This window comes from Hemitrygon akajei, unplaced genomic scaffold (genome assembly GCF_048418815.1).
Source record: "Hemitrygon akajei unplaced genomic scaffold, sHemAka1.3 Scf000194, whole genome shotgun sequence".
NCBI lineage: Eukaryota > Metazoa > Chordata > Chondrichthyes > Myliobatiformes > Dasyatidae > Hemitrygon > Hemitrygon akajei.
In genome coordinates, this window is record NW_027332079.1 from 131,065 (window position 1) to 148,519 (window position 17,455).

At 44.1% G+C, this 17,455-nt stretch overlaps 1 protein-coding gene and 1 long non-coding RNA gene across 2 annotated transcripts; both read left to right on the forward strand.

The window, feature by feature from the left end:
- On the forward strand, window positions 1-8,159 carry LOC140724348 (cell adhesion molecule CEACAM1-like). Its single transcript, XM_073038798.1, has 4 exons — window positions 1-40; window positions 589-906; window positions 6,014-6,295; window positions 8,032-8,159. Exons 1-4 carry the CDS (start codon window positions 1-3, stop codon window positions 8,157-8,159), a joined length of 768 nt encoding a protein of 255 aa, XP_072894899.1.
- A 634-nt stretch (window positions 8,160-8,793) lies between these two features.
- Window positions 8,794-12,318, forward strand: LOC140724346 (uncharacterized). The gene is made up of 3 exons (XR_012098102.1): window positions 8,794-8,850; window positions 9,492-9,556; window positions 12,279-12,318. It is a non-coding gene; the product is annotated as an uncharacterized lncRNA (long non-coding RNA).
- Window positions 12,319-17,455: the final 5,137 nt, after the last annotated feature.

The window sequence follows — 17,455 nt, forward strand, 5'->3', positions numbered from 1 at the left end:
ATGACGTTCACTTTATCTCTCTTTCTCTTCATGTCGGTGGGTGAGAGAAACTCTCTTTGAGATCATTATCGGATTCCACACAGCAGCAGATAGTTGTAGAACAGCACACAGGATTTGATGTAGATTTGAGCAAAGTACAGACTCTCTGATCCAATCAGCGCTGCCGCTTGTGACGTCAGAATCCAGATATCTGACTCGCAAACCAGGAAGTGCAGCTCAGTCTCCGAGTGTAACAGAGATCGGCGCTGCTCTCTCGGGATGTCGGGACTGCCCTTCGCAGCTCTTGTTCTTTGTCTCCACATAACAGCGGGTGAGGGTCACTCTCTCGAACCCTCAGTGGCGGATAACCATCAGAGTGGCGGGTGGTAGGAGGCATGAAGATGAGGTTATAATTATGCTCTCGTTCGTTGTCTCTCCAATCATTGGTGACCATATAATCAACAGAACGACCCGTAGTTAAATGAATGAAGATGAGTCTATAGTGATCGATCTTACAGATCCCTGGTATCTGTACAGATTGAGTTAAGTGCAGTTCCCAAGTCTATCCGCGTCTGTCGCTTTTCCCTCATATGATTTTCTCTTTCTCAGGTGAGTCACAGCAGTTTACTATTTACGTTGAGCACAGCGAGATAAATGTCGCCGTTAGGGGTGATGCGCTTTTTTCAGTCCGGCTGTCGTCCAGTGTCAACAGTGGAAGCTGGATTTTTAATGGGAGAACAGTCGCCCAGTGGATCGGTCAGACCTGGTTTGTAGAGAATGAGTACGCATCGCGGGCAGAGTTATTTCCACAGAACAAGTCGCTTCTGCTGAAGTCGGTGAACGTGCTGGACAGTGGGGAATACCGTGTGACTATGGGGTCAGCAAATGGCTCCCAAATGTCAACAACCGTCACTCTGCGTGTCACTGGTAAGTGAGACAGAGTCATGCGATCTCGGACTATAACTTTCATTTTATTCCTGTGGTGAAAGAATACAATACAACCTTTACGGTGGTCGCAGAACCTGGACTCCAGTGAACTCTGCCAGACCTGCTCTCGGACTGTTCAGTTCTCACTGTTGTGCGTGGCTGTGTATCCCCGTTTCTGCTTGCAGGCTGCTCGCACTTGTCCGTGCCGGATGTCCGTTCCGTTTTTAAGGCCATCAAGTAATAATTTTTGCTGTATTTTAGTCTATCTTTTGCCGAACATGTCCCTACCTTAGAAATTACAAGGCTTATCCATAACCCTCTATTTTTCTAAGCTCCTTGTACCTATCCAGAAGTCTCTTAAAAGACCCTATCGTATCCGCCTCCACCACCGTTGCTGGCAGCCCATTCCACGCACTCACCACTCTCTGTGTGAAAAACTTACCCCTGACATCTCCTCTGTACCTTAATTGAGATCATATTAGGAGATCTAATATGATCTCCTGATATGATGTCTAATAAGATATCTATCTGCTGTGTCATCTTCATATTAAGATCTCCACCTTAAACCTATGTCCTCTTGTGGCAACCATTTCAGCCCTGTGAAAAAGCCTCTGACTATCCACACGATCAATGCCTCTAATCATCTTGTGCACCTCTATCAGGTCACCTCTCATCCTCCGTCGCTCCAAGGAGAAAAGGCCGAGTTCATTCAACCTATTCTCATAAGGCACGCTCCCCAATCCAGGCAACATCCTTGTGAATCTCGTCTGCACCCTTTCAATGGCTTCCACGCCTTTCCTGTCGTGAGGCGACCGGAATATTGACAACATTCTGTAATTTTATCTCTGATCTGTGTATCTGCAGTATTTTGCTTTAAGCAGAATATATCTCCTTGGAGCCATCATTTCAGCACAGTGCGTTACACGTGATACATGATCTGTGGTATTTTTACAGAAGCCAAATCCAGGCCCAACACTACATCGAATGACGCTGACTCGGTAGAACAAAATGACACAGTTAGTTTGGAGTGCACGGCAAGAGGGAGACATGCTTCTTATTTGTGGTTAATGAAAAGCAAAACAGACAGCTGTAACGTTACGATTACCGTGAGCAGCACATCGACTGAACGTTTACCGCCAGCATCACCGTATTAGCCCATGTGTCAAACACTTATTATATTTTAAATGGAAAAAAACCAACAATAATAATGATATGCAAAGGGACTTGTCAGTCCTTTGTGTAGGATTGTCTAAAGGTTAATTTAGAGGTTGAGTCTGTTGTGAGGAAGGGAAATGCGACGTTAGCATTCACCTCAAGAAGACAAGAATATAAAAGTAACCATATAATATTGAAACTTTATAAAGCACTGGTGAGGCCTCACTTGGAGTATTGTGAGCAGTTTTTGGCCCCTTACTCGAGAATAGATGTGCTGAAATTGGAGAGGGTTCAAAGGGTGTTCACGGAAATGATTCCAGAATTGAAAGACTTGTCATAATATGAGCCTTTAATGTCTCTGAGCCTGTATTCACTAGAATCCAGAAGAGCTGAGAGGAAGGAATCTGTCTCTTAGGTCACCCCTCATTCTTCTGATTCCAGTGAATACAGACCCAAAGCATCAAATGTTCGTCATATGAAAACAATAGACTCATATAAGTGAACTTCCTTTGAAGCCCTTTAGGTTCAACACATCCTTTCCAAGAACAGTGCCCCAAATCTGCTCACAATACTCCAGGTGAGGCCTCACTGGTGCTTAAAAAGTTGAAAGGTCACGTCTTTGCTTTTACAATCTCGTCCACATGAAATGAATGCTAACATCGCCTTCTCCCCGTATTCCTTGAGGCCCTGACCAATAGAAAATCTATCAACCTCTGCGTTAAATATACTTAAAGACTTGGTCTCCAGCCCGTCTTGTGACAAACAATTCCACGGATTTACAACCTCTTCTGAAGAAATACCTTTTCAGCACCTCTATTTTTAGCTGTGTCACCTTGACATTGACTCTCTATCATCCAGTATAGGAAACATCCTCCCCACATCCAGTCTATCTGTGTCCTCTGGTCCTAGACTCCCCCACTATAGGAAACATCCTCTCCACATCCACCCTATCTGTGTGCTCTGGTCCTAGACTCCCCCACAATAGGAAACATCCTCTCCCCATCCACTCTATCTGTGTCCTCTGGTCCTAGACTCCCCCACTATAGGAAACATACTCTCCACATCCACTCTATCTGTGTCCTCTGGTCCTAGACTCCCCCACTATAGGAAATATCCTCTACACATCCACTCTATCTGTGTCCTCTGGTCCTAGACTCCCCCTCTATAGGAAATATCCTCTACACATCCACTCTATCTGTGTCCTCTGGTCCTAGACTCCCCCACTATAGGAAACATACTCTCCACACCCCTCTATCTGTGTCCGCTGGTCCTATACTCGCCCAGTATAGGAAACATACTCTCCATATCCACTCTATCTGTGTCCTCTGGTCCTAGACTCCCCCACTATAGGAAACATCCTCTCCACATTCACTCTATCTGTGTCCTCTGGTCCTAGACTCCCGCACTACAGGAAACATTCTCTCCACATCCACTCTATCTGTGTCGTTTGTTAGGAGTTCGGCGGATGTTTAGTCTGAGGCCATAGTCCTCTCCACGTACACTCCAACAAGGCCTCTCACCTCTAGATAGTTTTCTATCAGGTCGCCCCTCTTTCTTCTGATTTCCAGTGAAAACAGACCGAAAGCCATCAAATGCTCTTTATAAAAAAATCATTCAATGATAGACTCATATGAGTGAATTTCCAAGAAAAATGGCCTAAATTTGCACACACTACTCCGTGTGATTCAGCACTGGTGATTAAAAATTGAAAGATTATATCGTTGATTTTATAATCTCGTCCACTTGAAATGAATACTAACATTGCATTTACCCTCCTCACCACAAAATCAACATAAACATTAACCTTTACTGGATCTTGCACAAGGACTCCCAAGTCTCAATGCACTTCAATACTTTGTATTTCCCTCCACTGTTTTATCTCCCATTTATTCTAACAAAGTGCATGACCGTTCGCTAACCGGCACTGTATTCTATCTGTCATTTCTCTGGCCATTCTCCTAATATGTTTTGTAGCAGGATTTAAATAAGATTTACAATGAGATTTACAAGGATGTTTCCTGGATTGGGGAGCGTGCCTTATGAAAGTAGCATGAGTGAACTCTGCCTTTTCTCCTTGGAGCGTCGGAGGATGAGAGGTGACCGGACAGAGGTGTCTAAGATGAAGAGAGGCATTGATGGTGTGCATAGTCAGAGGGTTTTTTTTTCCAGGGCTGAAATGGTTGCCCCAAGAGGACGCAGGTTTAAGGTGCTGGGCAGTAGGTACAGAGGAGATGTCAGGGGTAAGTTTGTTACTCAGAGAGAGGTGAGTACGTGGAATGGGCTGCTGGCAATAGTGGTGGAGTCGGATACGATAGGGTCTTTTAAGTGACTTTTGGATAAGGACATGCAGCTGGAAAAATATAGGGCTATGGGTAGGACTAGTAATTTCATTGGTCGGGACATGTCCGGCACAACTTTCTGGGCCGAAGGCTTTGTATTATGCTGTAGGTTTTCTATGTTTCTGCATGATGGCATTATTCCACCTGCCATTTCTTTTCCCATTCCCCAAATATGTCTAAGTTCTTGTGTGGCCTCTCTAATTACTCAATGCGAAATACCCCTCATAGGTGTATTCTTGTCGTCTGCAAACTTTACAAGAGTGCAATCAATTCCATCGTCCAATTCATTGGCATGTAACAGGAAAATAATCGGCCCCAACACGGCCCACCGTGGAACACCACTGGTCACTGGCAGACAGGCAGAGAAAGCTCACGCTTTGGCTTTCGCCAATCGGCCATTACTTTACCCATGCTGAATCTTTCCTGTAAGACCTTTAACACGCAGCTTGTAAAACAGCCTCATGTGTGGCCCCATGTCATGGCCTTCAGAAAATTCCAGAACATAACATCAACCGGTTATCCTTCGTCTATCCTGTCTGTTATTTCTTCAAACGATACCAACAGATTTGTCAGGCAAGATTTCCCCCTGAGGGAAGCATGCTGACTGCAGCCTATTTTATCATGTGCCCCCATGTCCCCCGAGACCTCATCCTTAATGATCGACTCCTTTCCAAACAGTTCTGGCCAACTCCCGTCTCATGAGTCTGTAATTCAATTTACCCCATTGTAGCACTGACACATATGACTTCAGCTTCTCCTTCACAATTTTCAGGGTGAATTCGATCAATTTATAAAGACTTTCCCGAAATTGTTTGTTTTCTTTTCCCTTAACGTCTCTGCTCAATTCTGTATCTTTGCTCAACACCAGAATAGATGATCCTCTACTGGGCTCAAACACCAGCTGCCCTGAAACACCAGATCGCAGGGACTCGACAAGATCACCTGCTGGGATCCAGTACCAACCTGATTTTCCCAATCAAACTTCCTATTGAAATCCCTCCTTACTTATTGTAACATTGCCCCTTTGACATGCATTTTCTATCACACGTTGTAGTTTTAGGCCTCATCATTATTCTGTTTGGAGTTCACTGTGCAATTCCCATCAGGGACATTTTACCCTTGCTGTTCTACAGCTCTCTGCACATCGGTTTAATACATTCCCACCCTCTTTCACCTCTTTCTAATACTTTAACTTCATGTTTCACCAACACAGCAACGCCGGCAAGCCTGTCCTCCTGCCGGTCCTTTCGATACAATATGTATCAAACACCCGGCTAAAGCCTTGATTCGGTGTTGCCTACAATATTATAGGACTAATTTTGTAGGTGTAATAAAATTAAAAAGACAGAGTATACGGGGAGACCAGCTTATTCGCATTTGTTCCAGAGGACAATTAAAGTATAGCCAAGTTACTTAGTCCCCCTAAGAAACAGCAGTAAAGCTTTAAACTCTGCCGGAGTTTCATTCAGTCTGCGATCTGATCTGAAATCGAAACACATGGGGATAAGAGACAGGAATGGCGACAGAGGCAGGGATCTTGAGTTGGCGAACCAAATGTTATGAACATGATGTAGCTGAAACCAAGTGTAACTCCATTCGAAATTTAATTTTAGGTCCAGGGCCAGTGACCGGGGTTGCCGTGGTGACCAATGATTCCACTCCTCTGGAAAACCTCGATACCATCGCTCTGAGTTGTGACGCGTCGGGCACTGTTCAGACACGGACATGGTTCAAGGATAACCAACCCATCCAGGAAAATGGCAGAATATTTACATCACCCGACAAGGCGAAACTGACTATAATCAGATTGAACAGAATCGACGCAGGGACGTACAAGTGCATCGCCAGCAACTCATTCAGCAGTGGCGCTGGAGAGACCTACGTGGAGGTTTACTGTAAGTACACAGGGAACCAGCAACCATTTTACTCTACTCGACAGGTATTCTCATTTTATAGATGGGCCAGAGAAGGTCAGAATTGTACCAGAGCGTCCAGTTGTTTCAAATATAGTGTCAAACCTGACGTTAACTTGCCAAGTGGAAAAAAGTCCAAAACAAGCCTATTGGCTCGGGGTGTCTGAATCTCCGAGGGAGGAGTTGTAAATTTTGATGGCCACAGGCAGGAATGACTTCCTATGACGCTCAGTGTTACATCTCGGTGGAATGAGTCCCTGGCTGAATGTACTCCTGTGCCTAACCAATACATTATGGAATGGATGCAAGAGATTGTCCAAGATGGCATGCAACTTGGACAGCATCCGCTTTGCAGACACCACCGTCAGAGAGTCCATTTCCACCCCCACAATATCACTGGCCTTACGAATGAGTTTGTTGATTCTGTTGGTGTCTGCTACCCTCAGCCTGCTGCCGCAGCACACAACAGTGGTGTGTCACAGGGATCAGTGCTGGTTCCACTGTTATTTGTCATCTATATCAATGATCTCGATGACAATGTGGTAAATTGGATCAGCTAATTTGCTGATGATACAAAGATTGGAGGTGTAGTGGACAGTGAAGAAGGTTTTCAAAGCTTGCAAAGGGATTTGGACCAGTTGGAGGAATGAACTGAAAAATGGCTGATGGTAGTTTACTGAGGTATTGTACTTTGGAAGGACAAACCAAGGTAGAACATACAAGGTAAATGGTAGGACACTGAGGAATGCAGTACAACAGAGGGATTAAGAAATACAGATACAAAATTCACTGAAAGCTGAATCACAGGTAGATTGGGTCGTAAAGAGAGATTTTGGCACATTGGCCTTTATAAGTCAAAGTACTGAGTATAAGAGTAGGAATGTTATGGTGAGGTTGTATGAGACATTGGTGAGGACAAATATGGAGTATTGTATGCAGTGTTGGTCACCTAATTACAGGGAAAAAACATTAATAAGGTTGAAAGAGTGCACAGAACGTTTAGAAGGATGTTTCCGCAACTTGAAAAACTGAGTTACAGAGAAAGGTTGAATAGCTTTGGACTTTATTCCCGAGCGTAGAAAAATGAGGGGAGATTTGATAGAGGAAAATAAAATAATGATGGGTATATATAGTGTTAATGCAAGCCGACTTTTTCCACTGAGGCCGGGGGAGAAAAATAAACAGAGGGCATGAGTTACGTGTGAAGGGGGAAAAGTTTAAAGAGAACTTTGTTGGGGCTTCTTCACACAGAGAGTGGGTGGGAGTGTGGAATGAGCTGACGGGTGAACTAGTAAATGAGGGCTCATTTTTAATATTCAAGAGAAACGTGGACCGGTACATGGATGAGAGGTGTATGTAGGGATATGCTCCAGGTGCAGGTCCGTGGGACTAGGCAGAAGAATGGTTCCACACCGCCAAGAGGGGCCGAAGGGCCTTTTTCTGTGCTGTAATGTTCTATGTTTCTATGGTTCCGTTCGGAAAGTTGCAATGGGATAGCCACCCCCACCATCCTTCTAAATTCAAACGAGTACAGACCCAGAGCAATTAAACGTTCGTCGTATGTTAACCCTTTCATTCCGGGAATGATTCTTGCGGCACAATATACGACTCCAAACTGACTCAGTCAAATTGTTGTGAAAATGAATTATTTACCACTGATAAAGACGTGTTCTCGGAATGTAAGATATATATATATATATATTTGTCTTGTGTGTTAGCAACAAAAACAGATGGCAGTTCCACCCTCGGCTCTGGCGCAATCGTGGGCATTGTACTTGGTTTACTTGTCGTGGGCCTCATCGGCGGAGTCAGTGGATGGTTGATCGCGAGGAAAACTGGCGGGTAAATGCATGTTTTCTCCGAATATCGCCTCTGCCTTTAAATGGTGCGGTAGAATTTATTTTTTTCTTTGTTTGCAGAAGTGATATATCAGAAGCTTTAACGCGAATTTGTGATGCGACAGGTGAATGAAGCAAATTACACAAGCTGAAGAGGGAAACAGATAAATATCTGCTGACGGGACATGTGCAAGGCTCAGGAATGGAACACGAACGGTGCATCTGTTTCTGTTTCTTACATCTCATTTCCCAAAAGCTACTAAAATTGATCAGCAATTCTGAAATCATTCCACAGATCAGGGACAGTCCGTGGACAGAATCAGCATTAAGCTTTCACGTGGGCGTTGTTTTCCTGAAATTTGAACATTTGTCTGAAAGCGGAAGCGTTCAGTGATACATGTGTCACTTTCTCCTGGAAAACTGAGATCTGAAAAGTCAAAACACTATCGCTGTGTAACCCATTATGGCCACTTTTGTTAAGATCGAGTAGGACTGGAATCGGGCATCTGATAGCCGGAATAGTTTCAAGTAAAAACCAGGGAGTATCCAATGGATGAATAGGAATTATATCATTCGATGTATCAGTGCAAGAAAGTCACTTCCTGCCGGATTCATGTTTTGACTCTTGTTTCTGTTTATTCAGGATCAGAGATCCGCCACGATTCCAATACGTCACGAGCGTCAATTCCGGAAGGAAGGGTGAGTGAACTGCATTTCAACTGTTCTATTACTGAGCTCACGGATATCTTAACATTTCATTTAAGTATGTTAGTTCCTAATGCTGGAGGTTTTGATCCATGGTCACGAATAATGCTGCTTGGGTTGTCGGGATGTCTAGTTAAAAAGATGGAAATTTTCAACTGAGGATTACAATATAATTGGAGGGACGGTATGGTATTTTCCTTTCTGTATCTGACATAAATTATTATTACCCGGCTCTGGCGTTTGTGCGAGACTTAGGGTGCAAAAGTTTAAGGGTAACACGAGGGGGGATTTCTTTACTCAGACAGTGGTAGCTGTGTGGAATGAGCTTCCAGTAGAAGTTGTAGAGGCAGGTTCGGTATTGTCATTTAAAGTAAAATTGGACAGGTATATGGACAGGAGAGGAATGGAGGGTTATGGGCTGCGTGCAGGTCAGTGGGACTAGGTGAAAGTAAGCGTTCGGCACGGACTAGAAGGGCCGAGATGGCTTGTTTCCGTGTTGTAATTGCTATATGGTTATATGGAAAGTAGTTCATACTACCGCTGGCATTTTGATTTGTGCCGGATTAACATCCGCTGTGTTAACAACGGCCCATGATGCTCTTCACCGCTGTGACGTATCTGTTTTGTTCCCGCAGGCACCTTGGATGCAAACACAGTGAACGAATCGGGAACCTATGAAGATTTCTCAAGGAATGAACAGGTTGAATCTTTGTATTATGTTCATGATCCCAGTCAACGTTTTGTAAAGGAAAGATAAGAACAAAAGTAATGTGATGGGTAGCGTCCATCGGGCCCTTCGGCACTGAGTGGTCATTTAATAAGATCGTGGATGATCTATTCCGGTTGCCATTTCGATTTACCTGGGAACAACGCATCAAAATAGAAACAAACTTGATGACATGAACACCGCCCTTTTCCTATCGGCATTTTGTTCGCTTCCCACCTAATCTCCACTCTGGACTCAAATATCTTCTCCCCCACCTGCCCAACATCTTCCCCTGATGCCCCTCCTCCATCCATTTCTGCCATGGTCCAGCATCTTCTTCAGCCCTTTACCTTTCCCCACTGTCCAGGCCAATCTATCACCTTCCAGCCGGAAAACCCTCCACTCCACCACTGTTTCCGCTTTTCCGCTTCCTTTCCAGTTCAGGAGAATGGTCTCGGTCGATTGTTTTTTTTTTCATTTCCGTTCATAGAACCATAGAACCATTGAACATTACAGCTCATAAACAGGACTTTCGGCCCTTCTTGGCTGTGCCGAACCATTTTTCTGCCTAGTCCCACTGACCTGCCCCTGGCCCATATCCCTCCACACACCTCTCCTCTATGTACTTGTCCACGCTGTTCCTAAATGTTAAAAGTGAGCCCGTATTTAACACTTCATCTGGCAGCTCATTCCACACTCCCACCACTCTGTGTGTGAAGAAGCCCCCACCCGTAATGTTCCCTTTAAACTTATCTCTTATCACCCTTAACCCATGTCCTCTGTTTTTTGTCTCCCCTGGCCTCAGTGGAAAAAGCCTGCTTGCTTTCACTGTATCTATACACATCATAATTTTATATACCTCTATCAAATCTCCCCTCATTCTTCTATGCTCCAGGAAATAAAGTCCTAACCTATTCAATCTCTCTCTATAACTCAGTTTCTCAAGTCCCGGCAACATCCTTCTAAACTTTCTCTGCACTCTTTCAACTTTATTAATATCCTTCCTGTAATTATAGAACATAGAAATGTACAGCACAGTACAGGCCCTTCGGCCCACAATCTTGTGCCGACCCTTAAACCCTGCCTCCCATGTAACCTCAGCCTTAAATTCCTCCATATACTTGTCTAGTAGTCTCTTAGCTGACCAACACTGCACACAATAATCCAAATTCTGCGTCACCAATGTCTTATACAACCTCACCATAACATTCCAACTCTTATACCCTAATCTTCGATTTATAAAGGCTAATGTACTAAAATCTCTCTTTACGACCGTAACTACTTGTGACGCCACTTTTAAGGAATTTTGTCTCTGTATTCCCACATCCCTCTCTTTTACTGCACTCCTTCCAAAGTGCAATACCTCACACTTGTCTGCATTAAACTCCATCTGTTCATTTTCAACCCATTTTTTCCCAGCTGGTCTCCTCAGCAAGCTTCGAAAACCTTCCTCACTGTCCACTACACCTCCAATCTTTGTATCATCAGCAAATTTGCTGATCCAGTTTGCCACATTATCATTCAGATCATTGATATAGATGACAAATAACAATGGACCCAGCACTGATCCCAGTGGCACACCACTGGTCACAGGCCTCAACTCAGAGAGGGAGTCCTCCACTATCACTCTCTGGCTTCTCCCATTGAGCCAATGTCTAATCCAATTTACTATCTCACCATGTATACCTAGCGACTGAATCTTCCTGACTAACCTGTGATGCAGGACATGGTCAAAGACCTTACTGAAGTCCAGGTAGACAACATCCACGGTCTGCACTTCACCCGCTTTCCTGGTAACCTCCTCAAAAAATTCTAATAGAGTGGTTTAACATGACTTATCACGCACAAAGCCATGTTAACGCTCCCTAATAAGTCCATGTATATCGAAATACTTGTAGATCCTATCTCCTAGTACTCCTTCCAATAATTTACCTACTACTGACGTCAAACTTACCGGCCTATAGTTTCTCGGATTACATTTAGAGCACATTTTTTTAAAAAACGGAACAACATGTGGTATCCTCCAATCCTCCGGCACCTCACCTGTAGATACCGACAATTTAAATATATTTAAATATCTACCTGAAACGCTGGGTTCCTCCGGCATTTTGTGTGACTTGCTCTGCACCTGCAAAATTTCTTCACTGGAGATATCTGCGGTTTGCACAGAATCCATAATTCATGTACTCCTCAAAAATATATCTTGCTCTGAGTGGAATCTATTTCATGAAAGACTCTGTAAATGTCCGAGCACAGAAGGAAAACATGGTCAGATATGAACCTGTCTGACTGTGATCAGCTGTGATCTCTGTGAGCGTTTACGAGAATTAGCAAATCCGGTCAGCGTCCTGAGGCCACAAGTCCATATCCCCAATCTGTCACGGGCACACTCTGATCCAGACTTATCTCTCAAGATGAATGGTATTGGAGACGAGTTCCTCATCAAGTAACATGCATCATGCTACCCTTATTGCTGAGTGTTTACGAATGAATTTAATGTCGTTCGGGGGCGCTCCTGACGTCAGAGAAAATAGATATTGCTCTCACACTGAATCAGAAACACGCAGTGCGTCGAATGGCGGATGGTGCAATATTGCTCCAAGCAGCAATGAATTTGAAAATTGATACCCTTGGGGTTTACATGTGCAGAGACAGAATACAATTGTTGAGCACTTGGTTAAACGGCAAAATAGAAATCTTCAATTTCTCTTTTCAGGGCGCAAAGAACAATGCAGAAGATGGAAGCTCCACTGACACGGTGAGGGAATTATGTGCGTCACTCCCTTTTTGAAGTAATTGTTTCCACCTCACATAGTAAGAAACAGACCCTGAAGTGAGACATTCGATAGAAAGAATGACGTGGAAGAGGCAGCAATGGGGGCCACAGAAATGGCGGATGAACTCATGAAGTATCATGTGTTAGTCTGCACGGTGGAGCACACCATCAGTATGACAGTGTCAGGACACGGAAGTAATTTCAGTCACTATAACAAGGAGAAGATGCAAGGCACCCTGGAAGGGCTTCAGGTAGATCCGTCAACTGGACTAAAGGAACAAGATTAACTGCACAGGACTCTAAAATAGGACGCTGTAGAGGTAACGGCGGAGTTGGCAATAATACCCCGAGCTTCACAATATTATGGAATTGTTCTGGAGGGCGGAAAGGTTGCAAATATCACTCTGGTCTCCCGGAGGCAGATCACAGGAGATTGCAGGCGCCTCAGTGTGCCTTCAGGGAGACGTTAGATATGAGGAGCGCTTAATGACTCCACCCCAGTACTCACGACAGTTTCGGAGAATGAGGGGCCGATCACTTTGAAACGTCGAATATTTAAAGTCCTATATAGAGTGGATGTGGAGAGGATGTCTGATTCTGGGGCGCTCAGTGCCCAGAGGACACAGCCTCAGAATACAAGGATGTCTCTTTGGAAGAGACGAATTAGGAGCAATATCTTTAGCGGTAGTGCGGTGTGCCTGTGGAATTTATTGCCGACTATGACAGCGGTGTCAAAGTCAGTTATGCGATATTGCACTTGCCACATGCAAGTTAAACTTTAGTGAATCCTGCGTTGATCGTTTTTGATCAATAAGGGTGTCAAACATAACAGACGGAAGGCAAGTGATTGAGGTTGAGAGTTGCAATGAATTAACCATGACAGAATGGTGGAGAAGGTTTCGTGGGGCGAATGGACAAATACTTATCCTGTGCCTTATGGACCTCGACTGTCTCCTGCGATATGTAATAAGATTTTATTTAACTGTGGTCCCTCCGTCCCACGCTACCTTCCGAGCCGATATGTTAAATGTGCGCAAGAATTCTCCGATGTTCTTCCGATTCTCCTCTATCACAGACTGCGTTTGTTATGACCTTTTGCTAATCACAATGATTTACTTCCGTTTAACAGGGACTGATTCTCGGCGACCGATCTGTTTACAGTGATCTGAAGAGGTAAGTGAGCAGAACATGAGGCTGTCAATGTAAAATGGGACTTGCAAAAGGAACGTGTCCATTATCGTCAAGCCGATGAGTTGAGCTGAGCCCCGGCTGTGCGCGATTCCAAGTTACCGAGTGATTAACAGATGAGAGACATGTAACACTGTGGGACTGGGGTCAGGCGGCGACGGGCAGCAAGTCATTGCTGTTCAGAGGAATAATTGTGGGCCTGTGGCCTTCCTAAGTAGATAAATGGTCTCCAAATTCTCACTGACGCGATGCCTGACACCGGATAAGGAAATCTCGCCCGTATTTCGTCTCACCAACTTGATTTCCTTCCGGTTGTTACGGTAGTCCACATGAATTGTGTATTGCTTCCGCAGATGACGTCACTGGTGAATAGAAGAGGGCGGCTGGCCGGGAATCCACACATGAGAAGGACAACCATCGAAAAGAAGCTACCGTTCAGAACAACTCTCACTTTGTTTTACAACTGTTATCATCTCTCCCTCATACGTCAGCCAAGTGTCACATCTTCAGTACAGAGACATACTTGAAGATTGTTTCTCATTTCGTATCTCAGCGCCATTGTTCTGTCACCGCAACCCAGTCTCCTACGTCCCATGATAGGCAGCCTCCAACATTTACCTTCTCAACGTTTCGTCTTGTCTTTTATCTGCCCCCTTTCCCTCTGACACTTGTTTTGGGATTATTCTGGACCGCAATAGACACCTTGATGCCTGTTTATACATCCAGCAGTTGCCAGAAACCACTCCTCCGCCTTCCGCCACAAACCGCCGGCACAGACGCACAAGAGCATTTAGACAGCGTTGGAGGTGGGAGGGGGGGGGGTGCGGGGGACGGTGGGGTTGGTGAACGAACATAGACAGCAGAAGAGAATTCCAGGCACTGTGAAATACAGAGTCAGCGGTCCGGTTTGGAAAATAAACAACTTGTAACGTAAACAAGCAGTCTTGGAAAGAAAGATAACACATTCTGGTGACAAAGTTACAAAGAGTTATCTGAGTCTGATACAGACTATGACCCCGAATAAACCATTATTACCAGGATAACGGTTGTCAAGTGTCTGAGATATTGACAAAATGCAACACTCGGTCGGTGATTGAATAAACACGCGGATGTCTGGTGGGACTGCAGAAGGTGCATCCTTTCTTGTTGAACACTGTCCCTTCTCATTATTCTTATTCTCATGCAGTGTAAGCGGCTGGTGCATGGATGTGTCAAGGGCGCTCAGGTAAAATGGCACCGAGTTAGAGTTGATATTCCTTTGCGCCTCCATGGATGCGATCTGACCAATTGACTATGTCCTGGATTGTACGTTTTGTATCAGAAAGCATTTTAAAGCCTTTTCCACTGAGGTGCGCCGCCATAGCGCAGCGGGTTGCGGGTCGCTAGGCAGCAGGTTCATTGGTCATTATCAGATCATGTTAAATAGAAACTTCAGATGACCATCCACACCCCCCCCCCACCACACCCTGACTAAAGCATCACTCAAGAATCTCGCAGCTGCTTAGCAATAAGCGTTGATGTAAGGTTCCCCTCAGTGTCTAGAATTTTTTTCATACTATCTCTCCTAAATATGTTCAGAATTTCAAGGCCTCTATCTCTTGGTCGGGAATTAAAAGACAAGGAAAACAGATTAGTAACAGCCAATGTAAAGAAATTAATCCTTCTTTCTGATTTTCTCCCGAGGTTGAGGGCCGTGAACCCAGTCTGCAGTGCAATCAAAGGCTGTACATCTGTGCTCTTGTCCAACCAATTCCCCGCAAGTTCCCACGTGGTTCACTGTGGTGACGTCACTATTGGAAAATGCTTCCTGCAGCTCACAAATAATCATTTCTAAACTGATCACAAAAAACACGGTTTTACGAGTTTCAATTTATTTAGTTGCTTATGTTAATCCAGAAAGAATATAGGACGGACTGTTGAAGTTAACACACTTACATTCCAAACATGAACTCAGTCTGGCCAATCGCCCTATAGAGCCAGCTCCCCTACTTCAGGAGATGTCGGCCGATCTGACTGCAACCTCCGACTTAGAGTTGGTGGACGTCAGGAATAGATTCCCAATCTATATAAACTGTGCTTGGCTTCAACAAAAGCCAGCTTTGCAATTGTGAATATTTAGAAAAGATTGTCAAGGGTTAAAATTCCGTTCTATGCAAAAGATCGCACAGAAGTAAAATGAGGAAGAAGGCAAATAGCTGAGGAGGTTGGCGCATATTGTTTTGTACTTGTGGGGAAGGCGGAACTTTGTGGGGCAACAGGTGCGGAGAGAAAGCAGAGTCAAAATGAAATTGACATAAATTTACAAGTACGACTCTTGGATCTGAGCATCTGCAATAGGAGGTTTTACAAGGTTTGACAATAGAGTGTGTTGAACCTTTGATTGTCCTCTTCTCCAACTCCTTATGTTTTACCGAAGTTACTACAGAGCGCGGTGAAGGAGACTTCGCTATTTCATGAATGCGGAAGAAAGAGAAACAGAGAAATGAGGCGAGGTAAGTTAAACATCTAGATTGGGGAATTTGCTGCGGTCCATTATTAAGGAAACAGAACATGCAGCTGCGAAGGTAAGACTACAGCAGGTCACGGAGAAAACGTATTATTGGAAAAGACAGGAGAGAGAGTGTGAAAATTCTGGACATATAATAATTAACCATATAACAATTACAGCACGGAAACAAGCCATCTCGGCAATTCTTAATCCGTGCCGAACGTTTACTCGCACCTAATCCTACCGACCTGCACTCAGCCCATAAGCCTCCCTTTCTTTCCTGTCCATATCTCTATCTATTTTTTTTTAAATGGCAATATCGAACCTGCCTCTACCACTTCTACTGGAAGCTCCTTCCACACAACTACCACTCTCTGAGTAAAGAAATTCCACTTCGTGTTACCCCTAAGCTTTTGTCCAATAACTCTCTGCTCATGTCCTCTTGTTTCAATCTCACCCACTTTCAATGGAAAAAGGACTATACAAGTCATCTCTATCTATCCCCCTCATAATTTTTAGTAGCTTTATCAAGACCCCCTCAACCTTCTATGCTCCAAAAATAAAGACGTAACTTGTTCAACCTTTCTCAGTACCTTAGATGCTGAAAAGCAGGTAACATTCTTGTAAATCTCCTCTGTACTCTCTCTAATTTGTTGACATATTTCCTATAATTCTGTGAGCAGATCTGTACACAATACTCCAAATTTCGCCTCACCAATGCCTTGTACAATTTTAACATTACATCCCAACTCCTATACACAAAGCTCTGATTTACAAAGGCCAGCATACCATAAGCATTCTTGAACACCCTATCCACATGAGATTCAACTTCAGGCAACTATGCACCATTATTCCTAGATCACTCTGTTCTACTGGATTCCTCAATGTCCTACCATTTATCATGTACGTCCTATTTTGATTAGTCCTACAAAAATTTAGCCCCTCACACTTATCAACATTAAACTCCATCTGCCATCTTTCAGCCCACTCTTTTAACTGGCCTAAATCTCTCTGCAAACTTTGAAAACCTACTTCCTGATTCACAACGCCATCTATCGTAGTATCACCTGCATACTTACTAATCCAATTTACCACCCCATCATCCAGATCATTAATGTATATGACAAACAACATTGGATCCAGTACAGATCACTAAGGCACAACACTAGTCATCGGCCTCCAATCTGACAAACAGTTATCCACCACTGCTCTCTGGCATCTCCCATCCAGCCACTGTTGAATACGTTTTAATTCTTCAACGTTAATACCTAACGATTGAACCTTCCTAACTAACCTTCCGTGTGGAACCTTGTCAAAGGCCTTACTGAAGTCCATATAGACAACATCCAATGCTTTACCCTCTTCAACGTTTCTGGTAACCTCTTCAAAGAATTCAATAAGATTTGTCAAATTTGTCAGATTTGTCATGACCTTCCACGCA

Bases quoted from the DNA above. Each gene is read 5' to 3' on its own strand.
- LOC140724348 (XM_073038798.1), top strand. From the start codon at position 1: ATGACGTTCACTTTATCTCTCTTTCTCTTCATGTCGGTGG. The intron at 41-588 runs GTGAGAGAAACT...TCTCTTTCTCAG, and splicing joins CTTTCTCTTCATGTCGGTGG to GTGAGTCACAGCAGTTTACT. The intron at 6,296-8,031 runs GTAAGTACACAG...CTTGTGTGTTAG, and splicing joins GACCTACGTGGAGGTTTACT to CAACAAAAACAGATGGCAGT.